At 41.8% G+C, this 15,546-nt stretch overlaps 1 protein-coding gene across 6 annotated transcripts in view; it reads left to right on the top strand.

Annotated features, from left to right (window-relative positions):
• Positions 1-15,546, top strand: part of ERC2 (ELKS/RAB6-interacting/CAST family member 2) — a 1,023,879-nt gene that overhangs the window by 136,361 nt on the left and 871,972 nt on the right. For 3 of the 6 annotated variants that reach the window (XM_078152061.1, XM_078152064.1, XM_078152063.1), the window contains exons 3-4: positions 14,090-14,113; positions 15,261-15,546. The exon at positions 15,261-15,546 is cut by the window's right edge and continues 131 nt beyond it. In XM_078152061.1, coding sequence (XP_078008187.1) covers positions 14,090-14,113; positions 15,261-15,546 — 310 coding nt within the window. The remainder of the gene's footprint in view (positions 1-14,089; positions 14,114-15,260) is intronic. The other 3 variants (XM_020970639.2, XM_078152062.1, XM_078152065.1) reach the window with 1 other exon arrangement.

The following is a 15,546-nucleotide window of genomic DNA, read 5'->3' as shown; positions in this document are numbered from 1 at the left end:
ACTGGATGATGCAAGCACAGGATCACCAAGGGCTGTAGGATAACATGTGAGTGGCTCAGGTGAAGATGAGGGCTTCTGGTCATCAGGAATGCAGAACCGAGTGACTGAGCTCCCTCCAGGTCTTGCTTCTGGTATGATGAGGATGAACGCATTCACACAAATAAGTACAGTATAAAGAAGACTGAGGAGGGAAAGATTTCGCACAGTGACAGGAGGATGGCATGGAAGAGAGGTCACCTTCTAGCACAGCCATACAGAAAACTAAGGTTCTGAGAGGCAGAGGTGAAGAATGGTGCCATTTCAGGCTGGGAATCAGCTTGGGCAAATGCATGGTGGGAGACAGTATACAGTGTTTAGGGAAGCCATGGTAGTCCAGTTGGCCAGAATGTAGAACTCTTGAAGGGGACTCGGTGGGGGCAAGGTTCTGGAGCATCTTTAACACAGGCTGGGGGATTTGTACTTCTAGAGGAAGCAGGGAGCCCACCAAAGACTGGGATTGGGAGTCACACCGAAAGAGTGACATGGTCAGAATTGTGCCTCAGGCAGATTATTTTTGGGCCAGTAGTTGAGTTTGGAAAATTTTTTCATGTAAAATTAAAAAAAAATACCCAATAACAACCCAACAACCCATACCTTCCTTTAAGAGAACATTTCTGTGGAAGATGCACCTAAAACTTGATTAAAATCTAGGGAATACTGAATTTTAAAGGGCTGAGGTTAAGCAGAGAGACATTTGGCCTGCTGGGTAGGGTACTAGGCTTTGGAATCAGACCTGGGTTCAAATTCCACCTGTCCAGCTGTGTGATCCTGGGCACTTCCATTTGTATATATCTTGTATGTGCCTAATTATTTGCATATTGTCTCCACCATCAGACTGTAACCTTCTTGAAGTCAGGGACCGTGTTTTTGACTTTCTTTGTATCTCCATTGCTTAGTGCAGTGCCAGGCACATGGTAAGTGTTTAATGTTTGTTGATTGATTGGACTCTTTGTTCCTCAGTTTCCTCATATGGTAAATGAGGAGGTTGACCTCCAAGGTTTATTCTAGCTGGGTTCCCAAGATCTGTTATCCTGTAAGTCAATTTGCAGAGAACTCCTGTGTCCTGTGGAAGAGCCAGGCATCATATGCTAAGCGTCTGCTTTTCAAACATTGTGGAGAGGTTTAAAAAAAAATGTCGGACTTTTGGGCATCAGCCAGTTCATAGTTCTATGTAGCTTGAAGACAGTTTTCATAGCAATGAAACCTTATACTGCTTTCTGGAGCAAGACTTTATCATTTTTGTTTTTTCCTCATAGTGTGGAAAAGGACTTAGGGTCACAAATTTTTTTCAACCCTGACAGAAAGTCATATTTTCCATGTTTGTGGCTAGGACTGGATAGGTTATGAACATCTGGCCATTTGCTATTTAAATAATTATGTGTTCTATGTATATCATGCATATATAATTATATTTTCATTCTGTTTACCTTTTTTATTTTAGAAGTCCTGAAATCTGGATTGGATTCTGAGTATAGTATATATTGCAAGTTTTTGGAATTTGGGCTGAGCCAAGAGTGGGGCCTTGTCTGTTTTTTTCCCTATAAAATTGGGTTGCTTTTAGTTTTCTGTATTTTAATTTTCTTCCATTCTTTTTTATTAAGTAAATTTTGGTGCTTGCGAATGGTATCGAATTCTAAGTCTTTAAGGTGGTGGTGAAGTCAATTATAGGAGATTGTGATCTTGGCCATTGGGACCCCCTACTTTTCAATTTCTGCTTTTAGCTGTCCTCCATCACCTACCAGTCTAGGGCAAATCTCTTGACCTGCTTCAATTTATCCCTCTGTAAAATACCTCTTGAGACATGTGGTCAGACCAATGGGAAAATGTATGGAAGCCATTTGGATTTTCTTGGATAGGAACACTGACGATGATGAAGCCAGGGGGGAGATTTTTTTTCTCCTCTAGTTAAAGAATAAAGAGGGAAGAAAACATGCCCCAATCCTCCCACCATGTAATTTTTCTGGGCCAGGTGAGAGCATTTACCTTTTTTGTGTTCTCTGTGGGCAAGTAACTTGGAGTTACTTTATTTCCTGTGCCACAGTTAGTTAGCTTATTAAGTAACTTGCTCAACGTACCACATCTTGTTATGTGATATTAGGGCCCATTAATAGTAATTTATGTAAAATGAAAACTCATACTATTGTGTTAAACTCCATGAGTATAAGAATATGTAGACAGCATGGCTAGGCATCTAGTTCTAGTAGAGAAGATGGACAGATGTGGTCTAGATGGACTTGAAGTTGATTGAATAGTATGATTTAAAGAATTAATGGTTCTATGTCATCTTGGAAGGAGGTCTCCAAGAGAGCGCCCCAGGGATCTAGGTTTGGTCCTGGGCTGTTTGGATAAAACCACAGACAGCATACTAATGTGATTTGCAGATGACATTAAGCTAGGAAGCATAGCTAACACTTTGGATCCTGAAAGATCTTGGCAGGATTGAGTAGTGGGCCAAATCTGATTAGATGAAATTTAGCAGGGATAAGTATAAAGCTTTATACTTGGATTTAAAAAAAAAACCAAACATCTTCTTAATGACAGGATGGGGGAGTCATGGTTAGACAGTAGGTTGTCTGAAAATGATCTGGAAGTTTTAGTGCAATGCAAGCTATGAATGAACAGTGTGAGTTAGTGGCCAAAGAATGGACTATGACCTTGGGCTGTATCGAGGGCCATGGCTTCCAGGAATGGTACTCATTCCACCTTCATCAGACTCAACTGCAGTAGTCTGTTCAGTTATGGAGACCACATTTTAAGCAATTCATTGTTGAGATGGAGAGTGTCCAGAGGAGGAGAGATGGAATAATACCTTTGAAGGTGAGAAATAAAGAGTTCTCTCCTGCATTCATCAACCAATCAATAAGCATTTATTAAGCACTTACTTTGTGCTGGGCATTAGGAAGACTGATGCAAAGACTTATATGATTCCTGCTTTCAGGGAACTAACATTCTTTTAAAATATGAGACCACAGATCTCCATGACATGTTACTTTTAAAGCTGTCCTACTTGTCTTTGTTCCCTTTGGAGTTTCCTTTTCCCCTGTTCATTTTAAGAGAAAGCCTGAATAACCTTTTTTCCTTCTATTTTTGGCAACACAATATTTCTGGGTTCTACCGTGGAAAAAATACAGAACCTTTGTAATAAGTAAGCATAGTCAAGCTGAAGAAGTATATGCATTTGCTATGTTCAGAAATGTATGTTTCATTCTGTACCTTGTGTCTATGTATCCTTTGCCAGGACATGAGTGCCATGCCTCATCTTTGGTCCTCTGGAGTCATTGCACTGATCACAGGCCCTAAGTCTTTCAAAGTTGTTTGTCTTATAGTGTTGTTGTCATTGTAGAAATTGCTCTCTTGATCTTGCTCACTTCCCTCACTCTGCATTAGTTCGTACAAGTCTTCTGAGGTTTCTCTGAAATCATTCCTTTCATCATTTCTTATAGTGCAATAATGGTGAATCACATTCATCAACCATTCCCCAGTTGAAGGGTACCCCTTTGTTAAGGAATAAATGTTTTAACAGAGATGATAAGCAATAAGTATGCAAGTATATTAAGAATAAATATGAAGAGAATAAATAAATACAAGGGAGTTAATGGGGAGGGTGTTGGCCAAGGGTGGGCTCTTGAAAGGCTTCAGGTAGAAGGTGGTATTTGAGTGAGTGTCTCCATATCATCTATTGAAGGTGAGTGATGTGAGCCTTGTGGAATGCCTTTCAGTTCATATCATTCTTTTAAAAATTTTTATTGATGTGTTTTGTTTTCACATTATAAACATTTCCAGATTGCCCCCACCCTATGAGAGCTCTCTTGTAACAAAGTCAGTCAGTCATTAAACATTTATTAAGTGCTTGCTATGTGCCAGGCACTGTGCTAAGCACTGCAGATATAAAAAGAACCAAAAACCAGTTCCTGCTCTCAAAGAGCTCACAACCTAATGCACAATTAACTTAGGTAATTGAGTAACACTAACACTGTAATGACTAACAGTAAAATGACATTATCTGAAAGTACATACAACTTTTAATATATGTAGTCTCCCAAGTTCTTTATTTTTCTTAAAAAGTTTTTTTTTTGTGAACAAAAATTTATTTTTTCTCCCTCCCATCCCTCACCCCATTGGAAAAAAAGGAAAAGAAAAACACATTTATTGTAAAAAAAATAGGCAAAGCAAATTCCCCTGTTGTCTGTGTTAAAATATCTATCATCTATCTATCTATCTATCTATCTATCTATCTATCTATCTATCTATCTATCTATCTATCTATGTATCTATCTATCTATCATCTTTCTTAGTCTGTCTATCTAGTGTGTCTACCTCTCTCTGTCTCTGTCTCTCTCTGTCTCTCTCTCTTTCTGAACCCCAAATCTATCACTTCTCTGTCAGGAAGTGGATATTATGTTTTATCACCAGTCCTCTTCAGTCATGGATGATCATTGTAGTGCTCTGAATTCTTATGGACTTAATAGTTTTTGTCTTTACAGTGTTGTTATTGTATAAATTATTCTTCTGGTTCAGCTCCCTGTTCATATAAGTCTTTCCTTGTCTCATTGAAATCACCGACTTCCTCATTTCTCATAACCCTAGAGCAGCCATTATAATTATATGCCACAGATCATTCAGTCTCCTTAATTGATGAGCATCCCATTAGGTTCCACTTCTTGACTACCACAAAAAGACCTGCTACAAATATTATTGCACATATAGGATCTTTTCCCTTTCTTTGGTTTCTCTGGGTATAGGCCTAGTGATATAGTGATATAATATGGTCAAAGGTGAAAAGGTTAGAGCAGTAATATAGCATGGTCAACTGGTTAGTAATTTTTTGTGTATAATTCCAAATGGCTTTTCAGAATGGTTGAGCCACCTTTGCACTGATGCACCTGTTTTCCCAAAGTCATTTGTCATTTTCCTTTTCTGTTGTCTTTGTCAATTTGATGGGCATAGATTGGAACCTCTGAATTGCTGTACTTTGCATTTCTCTAGTAGTCACTTGGAACATTTTTTCACATGACTATAGGTAACTTGTGTCTCTTCCCTCAGGACTCCTCTTCACATCCTTAGACTATTTATCAGTTGTTGAATGGCTCTTATTCTTATCAATTTGAATCCATTCCTTATATCTCTTGAAATGAGCCCTTATCAGAAAAAAAAAAACAACTTGCTGCAAAGATTTTTTCTACTTGTTTCCCTTATTGGATCTGTCTGTGCAAAAGCTTTTAATTTTTATGTAATCCATTTTATCCTGTGTGATCTTCTTTATTCCTTATTTCATCATGAACTTTCTTCTGTCTGTAGTTCAGATAGGTAGTGTTTTCCATGTTTCTCTAATTTGGTTACAGCATGATCTTTTATAATTGGGTCAAGTGTCCATTTGGTGCTTATGCTAGCATAAGACATGAGGTGTTGGTCTAAATATAATTTCTTTCCTACTGCTGTGCTGTTTTTCCAGAAGTTTTTATTAAGTAGTGAGTCCCTATCCAGTAGTAGAGGTCTTTGTGCTTATCAAATTCTAGGCTAATGGAGATACATTGCCTTCCAGATTGGATATAGAGCAATCTCTACTTTTGTACCATTCTTCTGTATATTTCTGCCCTTTTTCATGTCCCCTTTAGAGATTTTTGTACCCATTGACCTCAAAGGTCCTTTCTGTCTTGAAATCTGTCATCCTGTGGTCCTTGTAAATCTTTGCCATTCTCCTGGCTTCAGTTATCAATTCTGTTCTAATGACTCACTGGTATCTAAGTAGGAGGAAGAAAGGAGACCATAGGATCCCATAATTTGGAGTCATTTGAATAGAATTGATAACTCAAGCCAGGCAAATGGTCACATCTGTTCTCTTCTCTCCCCTTACTTTACACCCTATCTGGTTCTGACCCTCAACTCTTCTTGCTGAGGCTCTTATAATCACCCCTTACCTGTTTCACTTCTATTCCCTCTCTAATCCGTCCTTTATACTTAAGACTGAGTAATATTTACAAAGCACCAAATGCTTTGGATCATGTCACTCCTCATCTCAAACTTCTCTGGCTCCCCATTGCCTCCTTAATGAAGGCATTCATGGCCCTCACAATCTAGATCCCAAACAAACATTTTTTTAAGTACCTGCTGCATATGTGCTAGTCAATAGGGTACAAAACCCAACATGAAATAGCCCCTGGTCTCAAGGAGCTTGTCTTCTGCCAGATTGATGCACCATGTGCACATCTAAAGAAATACACCATAATTGGAGAGAGAGAGAAGAGAGTGCTCTAATAACTGGAGGAGGGTGCCCAGTGGACCTTTTGTAGCCCTGTTTTGATCTGTGCCCCCTTGGCTGCCCTGAGCTTCATCTGCATTGGACTAGCCTGGCTGCCTTCTTATCTCATTCTTTCCTGCGCTGTCTTAGTTCAGTCCATCCCCTGTGCTTTGACTGATCTCATTTTCTTACCCACCACCACCCCCTTTATTGAATTTCTTACCTTTTTTTCAAGGTCAAATCAGACACCACATCCTCCAAAAAGTCTCTCCTAATTCCCCCATGCCCACCCCGATGGGGGCAAATGGATTCTCCTTTCTCAGATTTCTCAGAACAGTTTCTCTGGGTTGTTCCTCTTTGGACTTTGTCTCATTCTCCCTTAGATCATGGTGATTTGTGAACATGCCTTTCCTGCTGCCTCATTAGATTGTAAGCTCTGAGAGAGTAGGGTTTATATCCCCAGTGACTTGCATTTTTTTTTTCTATAAGACCTATGATTTCATTGGTCTAGGGAGGTCTTGGGGAAGAATTTTTCCTACCAATGTAGAAATCAGCACCTTTTGTGCAACTGATAGGCTTAGAGCTGCCTGGGAAACTGAGACTAAGTATCTGGCCCAGAGTCACATAGTCAGTATAAATCAGAGGTAGGATTTGAAGCCAGTTCTTGGCTCCAAGCCAGCCCTCTGTCCACTACACTTGTGATGTCCAACTCAGATAGAAATGGGGGCCACTAAACCATACATACATTTCCCTGTGGGCTGCATGTTGACTTAGAAAACCAACTATTCACCTTATCCATGTTTTATTGTATTTTTATTTATTTTGTTAAACATTTCCCAATTACATTTTAATCTGGTTCAAGTACAGGCGAGTGTGGTGGCCACATGCAGGATGTGTGCTTGACGCTGCACATGCTGCCTTTTCTTGTACACGTAGGAGACACAATCAATGTTAGCTGAATTATGAATTATACATTCTAGCTGTAATACTGATCAATTGCCTCTGTATTTACCATGAGTGTCAGCTACTGATTTTGCAGGACAATTTGTCCATATTTTAATGATGTTGTAAAAAACCAAAAAGAAGATTCTTTGTGTAAAGCAGATGCTTTGATTTTTGGTTCTGAACTCTCTGTCAGGGTATTGACATTTTCATGTGCTAGATGCATGGAGTGGCGCAGGAATGGACATGTCAGAGTCTTCCTCTAGAATAAACCAGACAAAGTGCCAATCACACAGCAGTGACAGATATGTCCCTAAAGATGAGCTCTGAGGTGAGTGACAACAGGAACTGAGCAGGGCATGGATGGCAAGGATGAGTCAGAGACCGCAGAACAGAGCAGTTGGAGGCAGAAATCAGGAACAAGAATTATGATAAGGATAATCATTGGTATTTTTGTATCACTTGAAAGCCTGTGAAATACTGGGTACGTGATCAATCCATCAACTAAAAGGCATTTATTAAATGCTTTCTGGGACTTAAATTCCAAAGTGAGATAGTCTTTGCTCTCAAAAAGCTGACATATTAATAGATTTTTTTCACTTGAGCCTCACAACCATCCTGAAAGGTAGATACTATGGATATTATTATACCTGCTTTACAGATGAGGAGACTGAGGCACAGAGGGCTTAGTCAGAGGCAACGTTTGGACATAGGCTTTTTTGATTCCCAAACCTCCTAATATAACCACTGCACCTCTGGATTTGTTACTCTTGTGTTTAAGTGTTTAGTAGGATGGAAAAAAAGTTAAAAAGTTGAAACTGGAGTAGCATTTGGAGAGCCTTGGGGAGCCCAGTGAGCCCTGAGGAGGTGGATCCAGGGAGAAGCGTCCTCTGTTAGAGCCAGAGTATTTGGAGCTTAAGGATCATCTAGTCTGACCCTCTCTTTTTACAGATGAGCCAGCTGAGGCCCAGAGAGGCCTTGTGACTGGTCCTAGGTCATGCAGCAAGCAAGTCAGAATTTGAACCCAGATACTGACTCTTGGGGCAGCTAGATGGTGAGCATCAGGCCTGGAGTCAGGAAGATCTGAGTTCAAATCTGGCCTCAGACACTTATTAGCTGTGTAACCCTGGGCAAGTCACTTAACCCCTATTTGCCTCAGTTCCTCATCTGTAAAATGAAGACACACTGGAGAAAGAAATGGCAAACCATTCCAGTGTCTTTGCCAAGAAATCCTCAGATGGGTCACAGAGAGTTGGACAGGACTGAAGAACAACAAAATGACATGTGTCATTAAAGTAAGAGATGGCTTCCTCAGAAGAGGGGGTCTCAGAAAAGATCTCCTTCCTTTTAACTTGTCAGCTGGTCTGTCCTTGAGCTGGGCCTCAAGTAGGACCAAGTATTCCTGGTAACCTATAGGAAGCTGAGGATGCCCACGTCACGTGAGTCCTGTATCAGGGCTGTGACTTCACAGGCGTGTGGAGAGAGGCGATGTGGAAGGAAGAAGTGTGTAGGCCAGGAGAGAAGTTTAGGAAACATAACCTGGGACCTTCTGGGGTGTCACGCAGGTGGCCTTGGAACTGGAGTCACAGCAAGGACCTTAGACATGCCATGGCGTTGGCAGAAGACCTGACCTTTGCCCTGCATGGTGTTTGGACAGCGCAAGTCTGTTGGAAGAGAGTTGACTCTTGGGCAGCCCCAAGCTCAGTTGTTCTTCTGGGAGGAATCAAAGTCCTTAAGATGGTAGCGCTCCCTAAGGCTGGAGGGCAGTGGGTTCCTAGAATGATGGGAGGTGGGTTCTTTAGCATCCCTAACTTTCATTTACCTTCCAAGAGGATTCTAAACCTCTGGGTGCTGCTATTAGTTTGGTGAATTGTACAGGGACCCGAGGGCATGGGGAGGGTGGAAGGGAGGGGAGAGTGTTTTACAGATGAGGAGACTGAGGCACGGCTTAAGTGACTTGGCTGGTTGAAAGGGGAGAAGGTGGTAAAGAGGGGAGGTGGGACTCAGTGGACAGGGAGAATTCTGATGATTGCTTATGAGTTACTGAGGCTTTTTAGTGAATTTTTTTGAGGAGTGAAATAAAGATGGTCCTGAACCTGATAGCTATTATTATTCTTAGTGCTTGTGGGGGAGCTAGCAGCCCTATTATCCACATCCATGGAGACCAATATTCAGAGATTTTTCCCAAAGCAAACTCTGAATAAGAGCAAAATGGAACAAAGAAACGTGACGAGGGTTGGGGGGAGGCTGCCTGAAGATTAGTCTTGGTCTAGGTAAGACCAGAGCTTTGGTGCTTCAATGTAACCTGGGGTCCAGGTTACGCTGAAATGGAATTGGCTTGTGGTTGATTGACTGCTAGGTAGCACATAAACTCCGAATTGAGAGAACTTCCCCAACTTTGTAGCTTCGTTTTGTGTTCTGCATACCTGGTTTCTGTTTTGTATTGCAGAGAAATAGGAAGGTTTTTTTTCCCCTTTACCATTGTTTGGGCTTTAACAGATGTTGGTTGACTTTGGAAGTTGCCTGCCCTGCTGTAAGATAAGGCTGCTGAATCATGCTGAGGCATGGACTCGGACAAACAGGGAGGTAATTGGAAACATCTGGGCAGGTGGTGACTTCCCATTGAGTTTTCTAAGAGGCAGAGAAGCAGCAGAGAGGGGAGGGGGTCAGGCTGGTCCAGGAGAAGGGGAGACACAGCTGAGCCAGAGCTGCTGTTGCCTGAGAGAGATGAGGGCCAGTGGATATGGGTGGGTGGGGGAAGTGGACAGAGGTGGGGAGAGGATGGTGTGATGCTCTTGGTTGTGTCACTGTGGGCTACACACTCTGGGACCTCGCTTGTTTGTTAGCCCAGAGAGGTTGTAAGTGATGGAAAAGCCAGAAGGAAAACCTGCAGCTCTTAGAAATCATCTCCCACAACTCTTAATAGTGAGCACCAGTGTGAACATCTGCCTCAGTGATTAATTATGCCCTGCCCTACGTCCCCTCATCTTCGTTGTTCATAGATCTTTTACTAAACATTCACTTCTGTTGTCTTTTTATCTAAGCTCTGGGAGGACATAGAATGGGCTGCATGCTTCTCTGTTTCCCCCTACAGTGCCTGGACCAGTGCCTTGCAAAATTTGTGTTCATTTGCTAAAACGGAAGTCTTATAATTCTTGAGTTAATTGAGAGGTTTTTTTCATCTTCTCATAAGACTTCTGGCCACACAGTGTATTGATGACAACTAGAAGAAGAGGACAAAGGAAAACCACACATGGTTTTTGAACCTCTCTCCCTTCCCCTCCCTCAAGTCCATCCTACCTGAAAGCAGATGCTTCCAGCAGCCACCATCTCAACTCCACTGATCCTGGTCTGGCTGAGGATCTCCTTGGGGTCTGCTAGGCTCCCCAAGGCTTCATCTGTGCCACTCCCATTCACTTTGCTCAACTGTCACTGGCCACTACTCTTGGCTGAAGCTCAGCTGCTTGTCTGATGCTCCCTCTCCATGTCTGTGGCCCATTTGGTGGCTCTCTTTCTCCTTTACCTCCCTCCTTCCTCCTCTGTGGGTTTTCTCTCTCCCTTCCCTCTTTTTCTCTGCATTGCTTCTCACTCCCTATTGTTCTCACATTTAGTCACCTAGAATCTCTCTTTTGTTTCTGTCTCTCTGGCTGTGTCTCTCTTGGGCTGTTCTCCCTCTTCCAGGGTTTTCTCTCTAGCTGGGTGTATCCTCTCTCTATGGATTCTTTTTGGTTCTTTCTTTTGGATTTCTTTCTTGTTCTCCCTTTCTGGGTTCTCTTTTAGCTGTCTTTTTCCCATTCTCTTTTACTCTGAATTCTCTTGCTGATCTCTCTCTCTTTTTCTCTCTCTCTCTTTCCCCTCTCCTCCCTCTTTCTGTTTTGGGTTCTTCTCTTTCTATTTCTGTTTTTTTTTGACCCTCAGTAGTCCAGTGTTACTTTTTCTCCTTCCAACCCCAGGCTATGTGGGCCACAGCTTCTTAGGTCTCTGATGTTTCCCACCCATAGGACTGCTTGTCATCCAGAGGGAGATTTTCACATACCCTTTAAATGAGAATGAATTTGTTATTTGTATTGCTGATAACAGCTCAGTTCTGTATATGAAACATTGGTCAGTATGATGTGAAATGCAGATTTAATAGCATTTAATAGTAAGGAGGACCTCAAGAATTCAACTGATCTCACCCCTCCCTTTGGACATATACAGTGATCCTCCTTAGTCTCACTCCATTAATCTATAAAATGGCAGTGACTCATCCATGTTCATATAGCTTGTAAGTAGTAGAAGAGAAACTGGAACCCACATCTCTCCCTACCCAGTGCAGCATTTTTTCCCAGCATGCTAGGCTGTCTCTCATGTCTCTGGGTTTCTCAGTTGTTAGGGGATGAAAGGAAGCTTAAACCATGATATTTGCTATACTGTTATTACCAGAAGATGTGCGGATCACCAGGGGACAGGGGGTCAGCTACTTTGATATCTGGGATATCTTTGGTGTGAGTCCTCTCTTCAAAGGGACAGATCAATCTAGAATTTATTAAGTACTTATTTTATTCCAGGCACTGTGGTATTAGTGGAGGGTACAAAGACAAAAGCAAAACAGCTTCTGCCCTCAGGGAGCTTAAATTCTAGCAGGAATATCATATGCACATATATAGTTATATATAAAATACAAGTAACATATATTTGTATTTCTCTCTCTCTCTCTCTCTCTCTCTCTCTCTCTCTCTCATAGTTGCGTAATATAGAGATATGACTGGCCCATGTGTGGCATGGGTAGATACATCATATCTGGACGCTGGCTTATCATAACTACATCTAAGCGAGACTATAATTTCTGCTCTGTGGAGAGTGGAAGAAGGATTGTGCATGCACCAGCAGGAGCCTACCTGGGTAATGCAGGCAGGAGCTAGGGCTAATGTGGCTGGGCAATCTCTCCTTCACTCTTCTATGTCTAAGAGGGGCACCAGGCTAGGCTTATATCTATCTACTAGATATAAAATATCTATAATCTAGGGGTATGTTGCTCTCTCTTAGGGGTTTAAATTAAGAGGCACTTTCCCTGAATGCTCTAAAAGAGAAGGTAACTCTTAGCTTGTTGCTCTTGTTAGCCTAGCTCTCTCCCACCAAATGCTGGGTATACAACCATCAATAGTTAGTAAGCCCCTTAAAAAAATTAAAACAAGCATTATATAGAAATTGAAGAAATTATGCCAGTTAGATTAAACAAAAGAATACACAGGAGTCAATGTGATCTTTGGGAGCAAGATAAGAGGTCATCTCTGTGAAGGAGAGGCCAGTTTCACCAGGGAGAGTCTGCTCTTGGCAGTTTCTAGGGTTTCTGACACTGGGAGTCAAGGGACAGACTAGAACTTCTAGATCCAAGTGGATGGTGTCTCTGCAAAGTCGTCCCCTTGGGTGACTGTGCACTTACTCCAGTGTTGCTGTTCTTGCTTAAGACACTTTGGGGAGCTCTTAAGTTCAACTCGACATTTATTCTCTACCTCCTACATTGCACTATGTCAGACGCTGGGGTGACAAAGACAAACATGGAGCTATCCTTGTTCTTCTGGAGTTTACTTTCTTCTGGAATTGACTCTTCCATGAATTTCCTTTGGAGCTATTTTTTTTGGGCTCAGAAGGAAACCAGTCTCATTTTCCCCGTTAAAGCTACTTTCCTTCTGACCTAAAGTGGAATCATGTGGCTTGGCCTCTCAATCTCACTCATCCATTTTGGTGCTGAACCACTTTTGGCTTTCCCTCAAATCAAATTCACCATTGAAAGTGGACAGTTTCCAACCAGGATTAAAAGAACGTGCCGCAGGCCCTGAAGGCAGTTTCAAAAGTGTCCTAAGTGACAAGAACCTCATGGGAATGAGGCTTCCAATAACTTAGATGTTTTCATTTGAGCAGAATGTAAGCTCCTCAAGGGCAGGGACAGGTTTGTTTTGTCTCTGTGTCCCCAGGGCCTAGAGCAGTGCCTGGCACATATAGGTGCTTTTTGAACAGAATTTTTGGTGATTTCTTGTTATGTTGCCTGATGCCCATTTCACTCACATGAACGGATGCAAGTGCCAAGGTATCATTGTTTTGTATCTTCAGAACAAATATTGTGAATTAACTGCCTACAAGTCAGTGGTGATAGATTCTTTGGTGAGAGAAATCCAAGACACAGTTTGTGCTTTACAGAATTTTACTAGAATTTGCAGTCTAGCTGGGAGTTGATTCTTACACATGTATCAATGAAGTCCAGTAATTCAACAAAGGCGTATTAAGCACCTTCTGTGTGTAGATTTCTTGGGCTTAAGCCTGGAGCAGGTACTCTGAGATCCAGCAACACCCACCTTCTTGCTCTTTCTCCTATGTGCTTTTTCCCCATCTCCCAATGCTATGCCTTTGCACTGGCTGTGCCTCATGCCTAGAATGCTCTCCCTTCTCGCTTATGTTTTGTGGCTTTCTTGGCTTCCTTTAAGTCCCAGCTCAAACCCTACCTTCCACAAGAGGCTTTTTTCTAATCCTTCCCTCTGAGATTACCTCCATTTAAAATTGTATATGTGTGATGATTGTGCTTTCCTCACCCTAAATATTATACAAACTTTGAGTTAATAGTTTAAGCGAACTAAGAGTTCTGTGTACCAAAGGGGGTAAAGCTTAGATTTTGGTTTTTCTTTTTTTGATTTCCAGTTTATCAAGCTTCTTCAGTGCTGTAGATGTTGCAATGCTTGTGGGTCTCTGCTGTAATAAGGAACTGATTTTTTTTCCTCTGAAGGTACTTTCTGTTGAGTTAAGTTCGATTCTGTTAAGCACAATTTGCTTGCATTGTATCTTTGTGTTGATTTTTTGCTTCTTTTTTTGTTTTTCATTGGCCATGCCGTTCAGTTTTTGGATGCCAGGAGAACAAAGGTTTGTCCACTCTTTGCAAGTCATTTGTTTTGCTAAGCCTAGCCCCTCCTCATCCGTTGGGTGTGTTTGTGTGTGAATTTGTTTTCCTTTGGCTTACAGATCCAGTAATCCTGTTTCCTAAGCTTGTCTGCAGATTTGTCCTTGTGAAGGCATCTTTGTGTCCACACCTTAGGAACGCTGTTATTGGCACCAATGTGTGACCATTTATCTCTGAAAAAGAAGAGATGGGAGGAAGGGATCTTGGATTTTGGTCAACATAAGGGGCTTCATCCAGCAATGCTGATAGAAGATACTGACCCAATGATGACTTAGTATCTAAGACACATAGACACTGTCTTTTGGGCCCTTTTGTATTTGGACCTGCTCCAGAGTTAAGTGACTTATCCAGGGTCACACAGCTAGTCAGTGTCAGAAGCAGCAGGGGCTAAGCCTTGTGATTCCTACCTCTTAAGGCTGACATTATAACAAGGGCATTTTTTTTTTTGCATCATGGACCCATTGGGCAGGCAGTCTGGTGAAGCCTGTGGACCCCTTCTCAGGATCATATTTTTAAATGCATAGAAGTAAAGTGCACAAGGTTACAAAGGAAGCCTACTATGTTAAAATACAGTATATGTTACATGTATACTGTATATATATGATAAATATACACAGTATAAATACTCCATCTATTTACCACATACACACAAATGCATATACATCATAATACATACACACACACACAGACCCCGGGGTAAGAACCCTTGCTCTGTAGTCTTTACTGAATGACTTAGAAAACAAGGAATGCTGAGTCTTTGAGCTTTGTGGACATCTAGAAGGTCTATGTGTGGATGTTTCACTTTTAACCCTTTCTACCACCTAACTTACAATTTTTTTTTTGGTTTATTTCACTTGTAACCGACACTAACAGCATTTTTTGTGTGTATGTGTGCATTATATTTTCCCAAGACATCTGACAAGTGTCAACTAATTTTCCACATTTCCATTTGCTAATAACACAACTGAGGCCATTTGGTAAGACTCCATCCCGGGTTCTCTGGATCTCATGACTAACATGACATGTTCACATTGGGCAAAAGTGGGAACATCTTTTGGATCTGTACTGATTCTCCCTCCCCCTCTTCTCTTGCTTCTTACTCCACTGTAGCACCTGCAGTTGACAATCCAGGCTCTTCAGGATGAGCTCCGAACCCAGAGAGACCTTAATCATCTCCTCCAACAGGAGAGTGGCAATCGTGGAGCTGAGCACTTCACCATCGAGCTGACAGAGGAGAATTTCCGAAGGCTCCAAGCTGAGCATGACCGCCAGGCCAAAGAGTTGTTCCTCCTGCGGAAGACCTTAGAAGAGATGGAGCTGAGGATCGAAACCCAGAAACAGACCCTCAATGCCCGCGATGAATCCATCAAAAAACTCCTAGAAATGTTACAAAGCA

This window comes from Phascolarctos cinereus, unplaced genomic scaffold (genome assembly GCF_003287225.1).
Source record: "Phascolarctos cinereus isolate Bilbo 61053 unplaced genomic scaffold, phaCin_HiC Scaffold_4;HRSCAF=312, whole genome shotgun sequence".
NCBI classification, from domain to species: Eukaryota; Metazoa; Chordata; class Mammalia; order Diprotodontia; family Phascolarctidae; genus Phascolarctos; species Phascolarctos cinereus.
The sequence above is the reverse complement of the archived record's forward strand: the minus strand, read 5'-3'. Positions and strand labels throughout refer to the sequence as shown.